The 14809-nt window shown below is 30.1% G+C and overlaps 1 protein-coding gene across 5 annotated transcripts; it reads right to left on the bottom strand.

Annotated features, from left to right (window-relative positions):
- Positions 1 to 7594: 7594 nt before the first annotated feature.
- On the bottom strand, positions 7595 to 12122 carry LOC145115632 (thioredoxin H-type-like). 5 transcript variants are annotated; one of them, XM_079051973.1, is made up of 6 exons: positions 11753 to 12122; positions 10421 to 10621; positions 8680 to 8771; positions 8183 to 8299; positions 7949 to 8071; positions 7595 to 7858 (listed from the first exon to the last, which is right to left on the bottom strand). In XM_079051973.1, exons 3-6 carry the CDS (start codon positions 8734 to 8736, stop codon positions 7703 to 7705), a joined length of 453 nt encoding a protein of 150 aa, XP_078908099.1. In that variant the 5' UTR covers positions 8737 to 8771; positions 10421 to 10621; positions 11753 to 12122; the 3' UTR covers positions 7595 to 7702. The 5 variants fall into 5 exon arrangements, with proteins under 5 accessions (XP_078908099.1, XP_078908103.1, XP_078908102.1 ...); XM_079051977.1 differs by having other exon boundaries at positions 8716 to 8771; positions 11753 to 12112; XM_079051976.1 differs by lacking the exons at positions 10421 to 10621; positions 11753 to 12122 and adding an exon at positions 9258 to 9383 and having other exon boundaries at positions 8716 to 8771.
- Between the last annotated feature and the right edge of the window lie 2687 nt (positions 12123 to 14809).

Below are 14809 nucleotides of genomic sequence, written 5' to 3' on the forward strand. Positions count from 1 at the left end.
ATCAACATTTCAAACATTTAAATCAGTTTTATGATTTAATTTATAAAAATGGCTTAGCTGTTTCAGCTAAGAAAATGCATTTATTTCAAAATGAAATTAGATTTTTAGGACATAACATTGTTAATAATACTATTAAACCTATTATAAGAAGTTTAGAATTTTCTAATAAATTTCCTGACGAAATTATAGATAAAAAACAACTTCAACGATTTCTAGGATGTCTAAATTATATTCATGATTTTTTCAAAGATTTAGGAACTCTTTGCAAACCTCTTTATAATAGATTAAAAAATAATCCACAACCTTGGACTCAAGAACATACTAATATTGTTAAACTTATAAAACAAAAAATTCCTTCTTTACCTTGTTTAAATTTACCACATCCTTATGCTAATATCATAGTCGAAACTGATGCTAGTGATATTGGATTTGGAGGTATTTTAAAACAAAAATTATCAAATTCTTCTGAAGAACAATTGGTTCGTTTTTATTCAGGTGCTTGGAATAATACTCAAAAGAATTATTCAACTGTTAAAAAGGAGATTTTAAGTATTGTTTTATGTATTACTAAATTTGAAGATGATTTATTTATGAAAACTTTTTTATTAAGAATTGATTGTCAATCTGCAAAATCAATTTTAGAAAAAGATGTTAAAAATATAATTTCTAAACAAATCTTTGCTAGATGGCAAGCATTGTTGGGCAATTTTGATTTTGATATTGAATTTATAAAAGGAGAAAGCAATTCATTACCAGATTTTCTTTCTCGTGAATTTTTGCAGGGAAAATGAGTTCATCGTCTTCCTCTAAGATTGAAGACAAGAAACCAATTAATCAAAAGCTTGTTCCTTTCTCAAGTCAGAATCGTTTTTCTCCATTAACTCCAATTGCAAAAAATTCTCAACTTTATTCAAATATGCTTCAATCAAAATTAGTCAATCCAAACATTTCTCCAGTTCAATCAATTAGCCCTTTTTCAAAACCTATTCCTTCTGAAACACAACTTTCAACAACTTCTAAACCTACAAATAAAGCCCCTTATGTTCTCAATTCAAATCTCTTGAAAATCCAAATACTTGAAGATTCTCAAATTCTTAAGCTCAATCAAGGTTTTCATGTTCTTACTGAACACCTCTTTGGCCGAGGAAAAACCTTTCATGAAAACTCTTACAAATCTCGAGAATATTATCAAACCATTCTACAAGAATCTGGATCTGTTCAGATTGATCACCGTTCTAATAATAAAGAAGGATCTATTGATTTTAGCAAAGCCCGAATTCTTAAAATCATTTCTCCAGAAAATTGGTCATCCAATCTTTCTTTCGAAAAACCCCTTTATCAATTTCCTGCTTATCCAAGATATTCATATTATGATTACCAAGAAGCTTGGACTAAAGCATTTTTTCTTCGAAACTATTCTCATTCATGGTTCATTTTCTTTGATAAAAATTTTACCTGTGAATATCCCAGATGGTTTGTCAATTGGTATCGCTATATGGGACTTGTTCCTAGTTGTTTACCCACTGAAATTCTCAAAGGCTTTTCTAAATTCAAAGAGCTATTTATTCAACAAATCCCAGAATTTGAATATTTGTTACAATTCACCATGTTATTTAAAGTTCCATGGATTATGTCCTGGACATTCTCTTATCAAGAAGCAACAGACTTCAATCCCCCTTGGCTCAATAGACAATTTCGTCTAAAATGGTGGGATAAAGTCACAATTTCTCAAGCAAACGAGCAAGCTGTTTTCAATCATTATCAATCAATGTATAATCAAAAGCCAGAAATTGAAGCAAATCTTATCAAGAGTCTATCTTCTCCAGATGCTAATCTTATTAGCAAAATTCGTGCCGCTGCAAACTCTTCCCCTGAAGATCTACAACAATTACTTCAAGAAATTCGCAATTCTCCAACTAATTCAGAACATTCTCCCACATCTGTCAAAAATAATTTTCAAGATGCTCAAGATCCTTTTGATGATCCATTTGCAGATTAATTAAGTTTTTAATTTTGGTGTTATACCTTCAATGTAAGGTATTCTTTTATATGTGTTTGTTATTCAAAGGGGGGTAGTACGTGTGTTATCAAATTGTTCAACTATTATCAATTATACACTGTGTGTGTTCAACTATTATCAATTATACACTGTGTGAGTACATCAATTATCAAAAATATTATCATGTCTTCTGCAGTGAGATGATGCTAAATTATTGCATGAAAACAAACAACTTTTATAAAGATGAAAGAAGATGCTCCATTATCGCCAAAGAAGATTTCCATTATCAAAAAATGACAAAATATGATGCCAATTTGTCAAAAGCTTTAAAGTTTTGTCTGCCACATCTACACTCTGACAAATGCAAGTTGATTCAATAATTCTCAAGATGATCCGGTAATCCTTCGGTTTCCCGTCTCAAGATGTTTCAAGACTCCAAGACTCCTATATATTGAAGGGACATGTTTTAATGAAGATCATCTCAAAGTTCTCTAAAAATCTCTCTTATAAAACTTCTGTCAAATGTTTAGTTCATGTCTAAGAAAAGAGTTCTCCTATCTACTTCTAGATGTTCAAAATCTTTAGATTTTCAAATCATACTTGCTCCAGACGGATGCTCTGATTGTAATTTAAAAGAAGGTAATATATAAAGAATTTTATTCAATTATTGTCTTAACTCTGTTATCGCTATGACAGTCTCTTTTCGAGTTATTCTAACTATTAATTCTACAAGATTTGAAATTTTTGTTAAAATAATACTTGCATTTAATAATAATCAAATTCATGCTTGAAATATTATGTCTGATTCAAAGATACAAGCTAATCGTCATTATTATTGTAATCAATTAAAAGCTTTACAAGTTCTAATCCATAATCATGAGTTTAGAAGCAAAGATAGAAAACAGTTTTATAAAATAATGTATGATTTTTATCATCAAAAAATATCTGAAAATACTAGTTAGCAATTGGTATCAGAGCTACGTTTTAGACCAGAGATTAGTATGTATGATAACTCTGTTTGTTATTTGGTTAATTTTTGTTTGAAGAATTTTAAGAAAATTATGAGTTTTGTTAAGAATGATACAGAGACCAGACCAGTGATTGGTTGGATTAGCGTAAGACGTGCAAGTATGGTAAGTCACGGAGCCGGACCACAATCATCGTTGGGCCGATGCCCTCTCTGTTCATCCTAGATAAAACAAGTAAGTTTTCTTATAAAATCTTTAAACTAAAAATTAATCAAATATGAGTAGATTTTCACGCATATTATCTAAAAAATATGATACTGGTAAAAATATTATGAATAAAGAACAAGATTATGATGATAATCATATAAACTCTATTGAAGAAACTATTGATAATATAGAACAAAATTTAAATGATTGGACTATACCTAAAACAAATATAAACACAATTTATAGAATAGGGACTTTTGATTATTTTCAAAGTTACTCAATTAAAATGACTGAACAAACCCTATCCATTGGTCAAAACCAACAAAATATAAATTTGTTATCATCAAGATCTATTTTCGAACATAGACAAAAATATAAATTTCTTCATTTAGGTCTTGTTCAAATTGCTATCAAACCTCTTTTTAGAATTGGTGTTGATGCTCCTGTTCTCTTAATATTAAGAGATAAAAGACATACAGATTTTCAAAATTCTATTTTAGCTATGGCAGAAACAAATATCGCAAATGGACCAATTTATTTTAATTGTTATCCGAATTTTTCCGTAGGATTATTTGACAAAAATATTTTAGACACTTTGGTTTTAACTGTTGAAACAAAGAATTTAGAATTTAAAAATAACTCTAAACCTTTAGCAATTATTTATCGTGTTTGTTATAAAACCATGACAACTACCTTAGAACCAAAGACCCGTTTGTCAAATCCAAGAAATGAAACAATTATTTACGAAGCAAATACTAATCATACAAAAGTTCATATGCCTAAACGACTTAAATGGTCAGAAATTACTCAATCATGTAATTGGAATTTACAAAATGTTATTGAACCAAAATCTTTAGATTCTTCAAAACAAATTTCAAATATAATTGAGCATAATGATGGCTCAGTTGATATAAACTTTTCTTCTACAAATTTTTCTTCATCTAGATTTTCTACTAGTTCTATTCCTGAAATTGGTACTTCTAAATTTTCGCTTTCAAAATCAAAGTCTTTAAATTTAAAAACTGTTGACTATTCTAGTCCTATTCCTAAACCTCTTTATCAAGAAGACCAAACTAGTGATACAAGTTTACCAAGTCCTACTAAATCTGATTTTATTAATGAACTTCAAAATTATAGACAACAATTATGACTAATAAAGTTCAAATAAATTGCAATTCTTTAAATAGAAATAGAGTTACTGCTATTAAGAGATTAAGAAATTCAATAAAAATATTTAAAAAACTCTTGCAAGAAAAGATATTAGAATTAAAAAATATAAATAATGATAAAGAACTATTGGAATTAGAACAAGAAATTAATAACATAAAAGCAGTATTAAAAACCTTTAATATACATCTTGATAATTATTTAAGAAATTTATCTAAATATACGTGTTAATGAGTTCTAAAAGACAGATTAGTTGTAGTAATAATAATAAATTTTGGAATAATTTATTAAAGACCAGATGGAAAATTATTGCAAGCATTTCTAAAGAAATAAATAGAATTAAACAACTTAAAAAAGACGAAGAAATTAAATTAATTAATACTGAAAAGGACACATATAATTATAATATTCAAAAGGAAATAATATATTGCTTATCAAAAATGATTAAAAATAAAACTATTGTTATTAGTGCTCAACTTAGTATTATTAAAAATATATCTTTTAGATTAAATCAATCAACTTGTTAAAATGAATATTAATATAGATATTTCTAAAATACCATCATATGTTAATTTTGATTATTTAAAAGAAGAAGAATATTATAAAGATTATAATAATATAAAAAGAATTTGGCATGAAGAAAACTTTTCATATTATATAAGATTTTTACATTTTGGACTTTGGGAAGATTATGTTTTATCAAATCAAATTCACTCTCCGTTTTTTCAATGGTTCGAATTAATTTATGCTCCTAAACATAATATAGATTATCCTTTTAAAATGCAAACTATTTTTCCTGTTTCTTCAAAAACATACAAGGATGTTATTACTAATCAAGAAATTATTTCTGAGTATCCGCCAAAAAAGGAAATCATTATTGATAATAATTTTATTGCAACTCCTTTAGTTAAAGTTCCGAGTCAGATAACAAATGAAAAATGTTTTCAAAACATTATTTATCAAAATAATTACTCAAATGAAACTCTTTTAACTATTTCAGATCAACTAAATAGGATTGAAGAAAATACTATAAATTTACAATTATCAAAAGAAAATAAAATTAAAACAAAAAATTTTTATAATAATATAGCAAGTTCTAGTAATGTCAGCTTTATTCCTCATCAAATAAATGGAAATTTTAATCTTGGAAATAAAGATTTAATTGATGAATTAGAAAAAAGACTTACTAATTTTCGTATTTCAAAAAATGTATCTATAAATATGTTAAGAACAAATAATGACTCTTTTGACGAATCTGATGAAAGTAATAATGAAAGTGAATTAAATTTAGACAATCTTACTCAACAATTCATAAATGACAATGATGATATAAATCAGCTTACAAATGATTTTTCAAGATTAAATAAGATTAATTATTTTGGTAATAATCCAAAACCAACTATTAAAAATTATTGGAATAGACCTTCTCTTCCTGATATTCAAATTGAAGAAAGAGCTTTTCAATATGATCGTTCAGCTTACGATGGTACTTCTGTTTACGAATGGAATATCGATGGTAACTCTGAACATATATATATATATATATATATATATATATATATATATAATATTGACAATGTTTGTACCCATATCAAAATTCCTGGTTCCGCCACTGATTGCAAAGACAATGATGGTCCTTATTCACAACCAACCCCTTAATTTTCTCAACTTTCCTTAGGAAATAAGTACTTTTATTGTGGCATACAATTGCCACTATCGAGAGAGAGATCTACGAAGAGTCAACCAAAAGGACATCGGAAGTTTTAAGAAAATTATTACATATAGAGACAATATCATAATAGAAATCAAAATGGAGAAGAAGTAGATTCCCGAAGGTAAAAAAGAAATTGAAAAGGGTAAAAATGGATAACATACATTAATATGGATTATTCTCGACTTCTCTAAGAGTTCCAACATGTTTTTAGAATATGTGTCATGCACCTACGGTACCCGGTAAGCCATAACGGTTTTTTCATGATCCCTATATTAAGTCAAGAAGTTTTCCATAATAAATAAATCTGTAAATAAACAAAAAAGAACCATAGTGAGTCGACTTGTTGAGGTACCCAATCAGCTTTGCAGAATTTAGGCTTGAAGCTCGAGCTCAAGCTGTATACATGCTCAATGACTCTCCAAACGTAATAGTTCATGGACTTCGAAAACTATGGTACATACACCTTTAAATCATCAAGTTTGTCTTAAATTCTCCAAGATAGACTAAGCATGTGTTGTTACGACGTGTAGCATGGATGATCTGATGTTATGTTCTTAGAGGCCCATATTTATGTCCCAAAAACGCTTTCTAAGTGAAGTTATAGACATTTTTATGTTTTTTTTTCATGTTTTTTGGGTTTGTGCTTGGCCGATGGCTCTTTTGGGACCCATTTAAAATTTTCTTTTTATTCAAGTGTTATTATGTAACATGGATGATCACTCTTTAGTTTTATGAAAAATCATATTTCTTCCCAATTTATGTGTGCATGAAACCAGATTTGGAACCCCATTTCCACGGTATTCATTGAATCAACATGGTTTGGAAGAGATTATTCTAGGTCTACAAGTCCACATGGTCAATCTTTATTTGTGTCTCTACATTGCATCATACGTATACGGTACTATCCAAGACTATAAATTGAGCATTCCGAGCATCCGATGGGCTTTTTGGATATTGACAGGGGTATATACTAAAAATAATAATTGTAAGTTAATAGGTTTTGTATAAGTCTCCATTACAGTTCTTAGGTTTCTTTCTCCTGTTCAATACAAGCACATATATCATATATGTGTATTGTTCCCATGGAAGGTTGTTATTCCTCAGACTAGGTATAAGCATGGATCCTCCATATTGTTTCCATTATGATTGATTTCCCATGCCAGTAGAAGTGGGATAGCGGTTAACACACTGTATGAGGTTACTTATATATAGGTAAATCCGTAAATGTTGCATTCGTGTGTGGATTTTACTACGTGGTTATCTTGATGATGATGTGATGTTATTTTTTGTTATATATCTATGCCTTAGTTATAATCTGTTTGTAAGTCATAATTTGATTCCTTTATGCACTTTATTACCATATATGTTGTTATGATATACAATGGAGTCAAACCCTACGTGTGTCATCAGACTTTCTACTCCGATGTATCATTTAGAAGCATATGCATTCATATTTCTGCATAGTATGAAGTTTGTTATTGTTTCAAGTATTTTCAGAGCTAAACCATAATTATGAAAACAAATGTTGGTGAACCCATATTGAGAATGAATGTTCATATTGATATTATGAAACACAAGATGTATTTACATTACATAATTTCTGATAACAATGAACAATCAATCATATACCAATTTATGAGCAACCAATTACTTTTGACCACCTGGGGCTTCTGACACCACCATGCTGCTTATCTTAGTCTGCAATTCTTCCTTGTTGGCCCCCACAAGTTTATCAAATTGTTTCCCCTCTTTAAGGAAAAAGAATGTTGGAGTTGCTTTTATATCCCATTGTGTACTAAAATCCTGCATCAAAAATAATGTATTTCATCATTCCCCTGACTAAATTCTGTATTAAGTCGTTCTTTCTGCATTAAGTCAACAAGAAAGACTTACTGTTAATGCATCAACATCTACAGTCAGAAACATAAGAGATGGATGTTTCTCTGAAAGCTCAATGTATAATGGTGCAACTGACTTGCAAGGTCCACACCAAGATGCACTGAAGTTGGCAACCACCTGTAAAATAACCACTTTTTCAAAATCTTTTGAAGTAGATAGTGTTAAAGAAAAGACCTAATCTTTATTGTCTTAATTAAGAAACCATGAAATGATGAAAATGACACTTACTATTTTGCCTTGTGTTTTTGCTTCAGAGAGCTTTCGATCCCAAGCATCCTTGGTAGTGACAAGTGTCACTTTACCTCCTGCGAATTGAGGGCGTTCATCTGGCTCATCTTCTTCAGTCTAAGTTTACAAATATCAATAGCATCTCATCAAACTCAATGATCAAGAATTCTAGAAAACTAAGGTTGTATTTGACTATTTGTTTATTCCATTACCACATTCTCCTTTTTGTGGGTCCCATATGTTGCATGTAATGTAGTAACATATTAAAATCAGCAGACAATACAATAAATGTCTGGAAACTATCATTCCTTGCAACCAAGGAAGATAATCATCATTAACTATCCTCTTACAACATCCTCTGTTACATCTTTTTCATTTAACCAGAGAAACTAGTTATAAAGTTTGAAAAAATCATTCGAGAAACAAAAACTGAGGCAACAGGAGCCACTCTGTTTAAGAAAAATTGTATACAAGTCCTGTTATTTGTTACAACTTACAAGGAAACTCACCGAAGAGAAGCAACATAAACTCACCGAAGAGAAGCAAAGTCCCATTCAGATTTTAAACCTGTAATTGCAGTGGGTTTACCCTGAAAAGCAAAAAAACTATATTAGCAGAAACAAACTACGTTTATCAATGCAAATTAAAACTCGGTGGATTTAAATCTAAGCTGTTATTAATAGCAAATTAAGATCAATGCATCAGGGGAGGGGAGCAGACAAGAAGACAGAAGAACGGAATTCTAGTGCTAAAATCGAAACCGCAGTAAACAAAGTATCATAGAGCAACAGATCAAGAATGCTTCAAATCTCATAGATTTGAAGAACATATACAAATTCAATAAGGTTTTTAAGTAGCGAAAAAAAGAAAACAGGTAAGAGTATGAACGTGAACTTCCAAGACCTAATAAACATCCATTAATCTACACTTAACTTAAAAATTAGCTCAAAATGAGTCAAAGATTCCGATTATATCGCATTCCTCAAAGACGCGTCAATTAGGAGAAAATTTGAGACGATAATTTGGCCAATGACGAGCAACAGCTTTACATAATTGGATCGACAGAACGAGATACCTGAATCTGAGGTTTACCGGCAACGATTAAAATGTCCGGCGAAATCACAAACGTAACCTAAATACCGAATTCGGTTGATCTTTGTTCATAACCGATGACAAGAAAGTAAAAGGAACTAATTTCAAATTTTTGTAGGAGACAATAAGATGCCACATTTTCTATTTTTCATTAATTATATATATATATATATATATATATATATATATATATATATATATATATATATATATATATATTAGGTTATAACCCGTGGAAACCACGGTTACAAAAATAAATAAATTTTTATAATAAAAAATCATAATTATTAATCAATTATTTTCAATAAATTATTAATTAAGATATTTACATTATTTTATTTTATATAAAATTATAGTCATTTATTCAAATAAATATGCAATTCACATATTGGTGTTTAAAAATATAGTCTGGTTTATGTCTCTTTTAAAGTAAACAAATTGATGTTTAAAAAAGTATAAAACATTTATCAATTCTCAGTTTATGTACTTTTACTAACTATGTATAAGAAAAGTTTTAAAAAACATTTTTTTTAATAATGTAAAATATAATTAAATGTTGTTATAATTTTTGTACTATTATAATATTATATTTCCCACTAAATACGAATGAATCATATGTAAATCTTTGGTTTTGAAAATGAGTATTCTTAATGCTTAAATATTATAGGATGATCGAAGTTATAATCATTTAATTTTTATTATCACTTTATAATGATAAATTGAAGATTGATGGAAAATAGAGGATTCTATCAATACCACAACTTACTGTAATGGACATAAAATAAAAGCCATAGTTTACGATACCCAAAAAACAACAAATCAACAAAAAGTACAGGTCTATTTTATGAGTTTTAGACTAATTTCAAAATGGAAAACATATATGAGCCTGATTGAAGATCTTTATGTTCATTAAAGCATGATGGTTTATTCTGCAAATAGTAAGAACACAAAACCTACTTTACAGTAAATTAAACATGTTTGTATGTAATGTTTTACAAGAAAATCAATAAATAGTAATAAGATAACCAAAGAACTTGCAAGGTTCCGACATACATGCACACTTTTTAAACCCTGCTTGAAAATCTAAAATTTCACTTGGTAATGGTTATGTTCAATCAAATTTGTAGACACGGGAGAGGGGCTTACAAACACCCGATTGGGAGAAGAACATTGGAATATTGTCCATTTCTTTCCATTTCTTCATGTGGAATTCAGCTCCTGCCTTCCATATTGACATGTTCAAGAAGATATGAAAGCATACAACCCACCAATAACCTATATTATGTAATCACCACCAGTTTCTTTGAAACTTTAGTAAAAAATTACATTTAATATTGTCCATGGTTCCTGGTACAAAAAAAGTAATTACATTAGTCAAGGCATATAAATCCATAAAATCTTTTATATAGTTCCTAATAAAAAGTATTTTTTTTCATTTTCAGACATGATAACTAAGATACCAATAGAATTAAACATTTATACATGATAAATTGCACAAAAATACAAACAGATCTACATTATGTTTGACTTTTATTTAATATAACATCATAAAACAAATAAATCTTAAGTATTTATTATATGTTTGATTTATGTGTTGTGTTTGTACAAACTAATGACATCATTATGCGGAAAGAAAAAGAACATCATTAGGCATCTAAAACACAATATGGTCAAATACCTTACATTTATGGAAACATTACTAACCTGTTTCTTTTAAAGCTAGTGTTGAAATGAAGACCATTCGATTAAGAAACTCATGTGGGCAGGCCGACAGACCATGAGAACCGATAATGCAGAAAATGTATTCCCTCTTAGATTTTTTAAAAATAAAACAACAATGTGACATAAAGAAGTTTCCAAAACAAAGATGGGTTAATTGAAGAACTAAAGAGAGTCAATTTCCTCTTTGGCCAAACTTACCCATACCAATTTGCAAACCAATCCAATAATAAGGTGATAGCAAGGTTAATATAACATCAACTTAACACTCTAATACTCTATAAATGAAACATAAGACGCTTACCCACAATAATGGGATACCAGTTTGTTAGCATGACTAATAATATTAGAGATCAATAAACACAATATGAATCCAACCTCATCTGTCAAATCAATAACATAGTAGTCATGAATTCAAACTAAATTTTACATGTTCTTTCAAGCATTTCATCAAACAGTTGGTATGCATCTTCAATCCTCTCAACTTTGATACACAAAAAAGAATCTTGATAATCCATAAATTAGTTTTATTATCTTTTCACAGACCAGGTTTGTTAAGAAAAAGCAAAACTGATCAATTTTCCGAATCTATTTTAGAGTTAGGTGGTTGGAAATTATTAAAAAGAATCCAAAAATCCCCAAATTTGGGGTTGATTTATGTAACAAAGAACTCCAAATTTTCAAGAGGACGGATAAACCAAGAAAGAGAATTGAACTGATACGAAGAAGAAGAAGAATAAGATGGGAGAATGCTGATACCTTAGGTTTAAGAAGAAAGGCGGCGATTTTACTGTGTTTAGACTATTATTTGGCTGATACATTGACTGGTGCAATGGTCTGGGTTTCGAAGGTCCGAATCGGATGACTGATGTTGGTGGGGCAGTCGGCTGTGAATCGTGGACTGGTGGAGACAGTCAATAGAAGGCGGTGTTGAGATGATCTATTGCTTTTTGCGTTCGAGTTATGTATGAAATAGAAGAATCCCTAGAGATTCAAATTTGGATATGATCTTTATGCTGATTTATTGCGATTTTTATGATATATTAAAGAAGATATTGCTGATTTTAAGGAACGAATGCTATCAAAATGAATGGAGATACGCGATAGAGGTAGACTATACCTTGAGCGGGAAACAAAATTAAAAGGTAGCTAGGAGTCTGACACGTGGCATCTTGCTTGTGTATAAGATGGACATGTGGCGTTTAAGGAGGTTTTTATTAAGTATGGAGATGTTATTTTGTTTCTACTAACTATTGTGTGTCAGAATGCACAGATCTGGACCATCGCATGGAATAGAATCAAAGGTCATGGAATAGAATCAAAGGTCATGATATGAGGGTCTATGATAGTACAATAGGGTAACATGTACCATATAATCACACAAATTTCAGTATAACGGCATTTTAGTCAATTGAGATTTAAAAAAGGAAAAATCGAGATTTATGGGATAATTAATGATTTTGATTTAAAAAATCTGATATTTTTTCAAATTAATTCAATTTCAAACGTAATTTGTAAACATAAACCGATTTTATTCTATCAGAATGTTATTTTGTTAGAATGATATTCTGTAATTCTGTCAGAACGGTATACAACTATGAACATAATATTATAAACACATATTATCAGAACCAATAATTTTTAATGAATATAACTTTTATATAAGACGAATAATAGTTTAGAATAAGTAATTATATTCATTCTTAAAAGAATACAACTATGAACATAAACTACATTCATTTTTGAAATCTCTTGCATAAAAAATATCGACATTCTTGAAGGAATCCTCATTCACTTTCTTGTTTCGTTTCTAGATGTCTTGTGTATGTTTAACCTCTAGGCCACTTCAAAAATATGCTAGCATTCTATGAGATTGACATTTTGTGAGATTGGCATTCTGTCAGAATTGTGTTGCATGAGAATGATTTTATACAAGAGTCTTTCCCATCAGGTCTTCAAGCCATTCTTCAAGCCATTATCACAAATTCGTTGCCAAATATTTTGTAGTGATACACTTGTAACAACTGCACATTAAACATATATCTAATTAAATACAATTCTATCAGAATACAACAATAATATTCTTACAGAATAAACCATTCTTGCAGAATGGTTTTGAATATTCTTAAAGAATTTGAACTTAATAGCAGCTTACAGATTCTTTCATTCTTTCATTTTCCTGTCAAGAAGAAGCAGCCTCATCACATTTCGTTTTCCCTTGTTCATTTCCTGTCAAAAATCAAACCCAAAACCCACCAAAACTCCATTGATTTCAGTAAAAAAAAAAGTAAACAGAAGCAACAGGGAGGCTGCCGGAGCAGCCCCCATTCCACTTACCTATTGGCCACCTTGAACACCTCCTCCACCGTCGTCGGTCACTGCTATTTTTGTCCCTTCATTTTCCCACCGCCAACAACGAGAAAGAAACTCAAGATGGTTCACAGGAGATAGGCTGCTCCATTTACCCCTGTCAAACACCAAAGCCTAAACAACCACTTAGGTATATCGATTCTCTCAAAAATCACAAAAAAAAGAAGGAAGAAGGTTACCTGTTGCTGATCCTGTTCATCTTTTATGTGGAAGAGGAGCCACCCAAACGACTGCCATGGTCGATGACTGTCCTGCTGCCTTCGTTCTTTCTACTTTGGCTCATATGTCTTCCCTCTTCAATCAATCAAGAACCCGGGATAACCATCCTTTCTCCCATTCGATCGAGCAACGAAAACGCCCCATGTGAGCTGCTACTGCCGTCAGTTCCTCCCACCAAACCACCACTTTCCTACTCCCTGTTCGCAGTGGGCATCCATCATCGATCCACCCCTGTTATTGCATTTCGTTCGTTTTTCCCTTATTTTGATCGAGTTCTTTTTCGTTTTCTTTTCTTCCAGTCAAACTCAATAAACAAAACACTAACCTGAAGTCGCTAATCTCCTCTGATTCGTACCTCACGGCTGGAGTAGAAGAGGAACAAATTTCGCATATCCCTTCCGAGGAAGAAGAAGCGTAGAGCTGCCTGAGCAGCCTTGTTGCCTTCGTTCATCTTCTCCTTCTCGATCAGACGAGGATCGAAGTCCTTTTCCCCCAATTCACATCGTCGACAACGCCAATAAGAAAATGAGATGAGGCAGAAATAGAATACGTATATATGAGAGGCTAGGATTAAATAATTTGTCAAACAGATTTTTATGATAATTTCCATGAATTAAGGGATTTTATTTTAATTATCATGCTAAAGTTACATAATTACCCTTATTACAATTTTTAATTATTTAATTAATCCTAAATTCCTATTGGTGCATCCATGCACACAATAGTTGCTAGAAACATTTGAACCTCTCTCTCTCTCTCTCTCTATATATATATATATATATATATATATATATATATATATATATATATATATATATATATATATATATATATCCTCTCTAATAAATGAATGTTTTTTTTGTCACATGTCTTCTTCTCCTTCATTTTGCCACATTGATTTTTTTGGTTTTTTTTCATTTTTTTATTTTTCACTTGTCATTTTTTAAGATTTTTCATTTATACATTAAATTTCCAGAATTTACGATTATATATATATATATATATATATATATATATATATATATATATATATATAGAGAGAGAGAGAGAGAGCGCTAGGTTCAAATGTGGATTGATATCTATTGTGTGGTCCTATGGACAATGATATTCTGTGAGAATGACAAAGAAAATAAGTTTTTTGATAATATGAATACGTTCAATCTTACATAACTATTGTCATTAACACGAATTCTCACTAATTAAATCGTCTATTTGGTTATTATAAAC

This window comes from Lactuca virosa, chromosome 5, assembly GCF_052849685.1.
Source record: "Lactuca virosa cultivar CGN04683 chromosome 5, Lactuca_virosa_CGN04683_v6, whole genome shotgun sequence".
NCBI lineage: Eukaryota > Viridiplantae > Streptophyta > Magnoliopsida > Asterales > Asteraceae > Lactuca > Lactuca virosa.

Coding starts and splice junctions, on each gene's coding strand:
- LOC145115632 (XM_079051973.1), bottom strand. CDS start 8,736: ATGGGACTTTGCTTCTCTTCGGTGAGTTTATGTTGCTTCTCTTCGGTG. Junction 8,300..8,679: donor TCTCTTCGGTGAGTTTCCTT/GTAAGTTGTAAC, acceptor TTGTAAACTTAG/ACTGAAGAAGATGAGCCAGA. Junction 7,859..7,948: donor TAGATGTTGATGCATTAACA/GTAAGTCTTTCT, acceptor TTTTTGATGCAG/GATTTTAGTACACAATGGGA.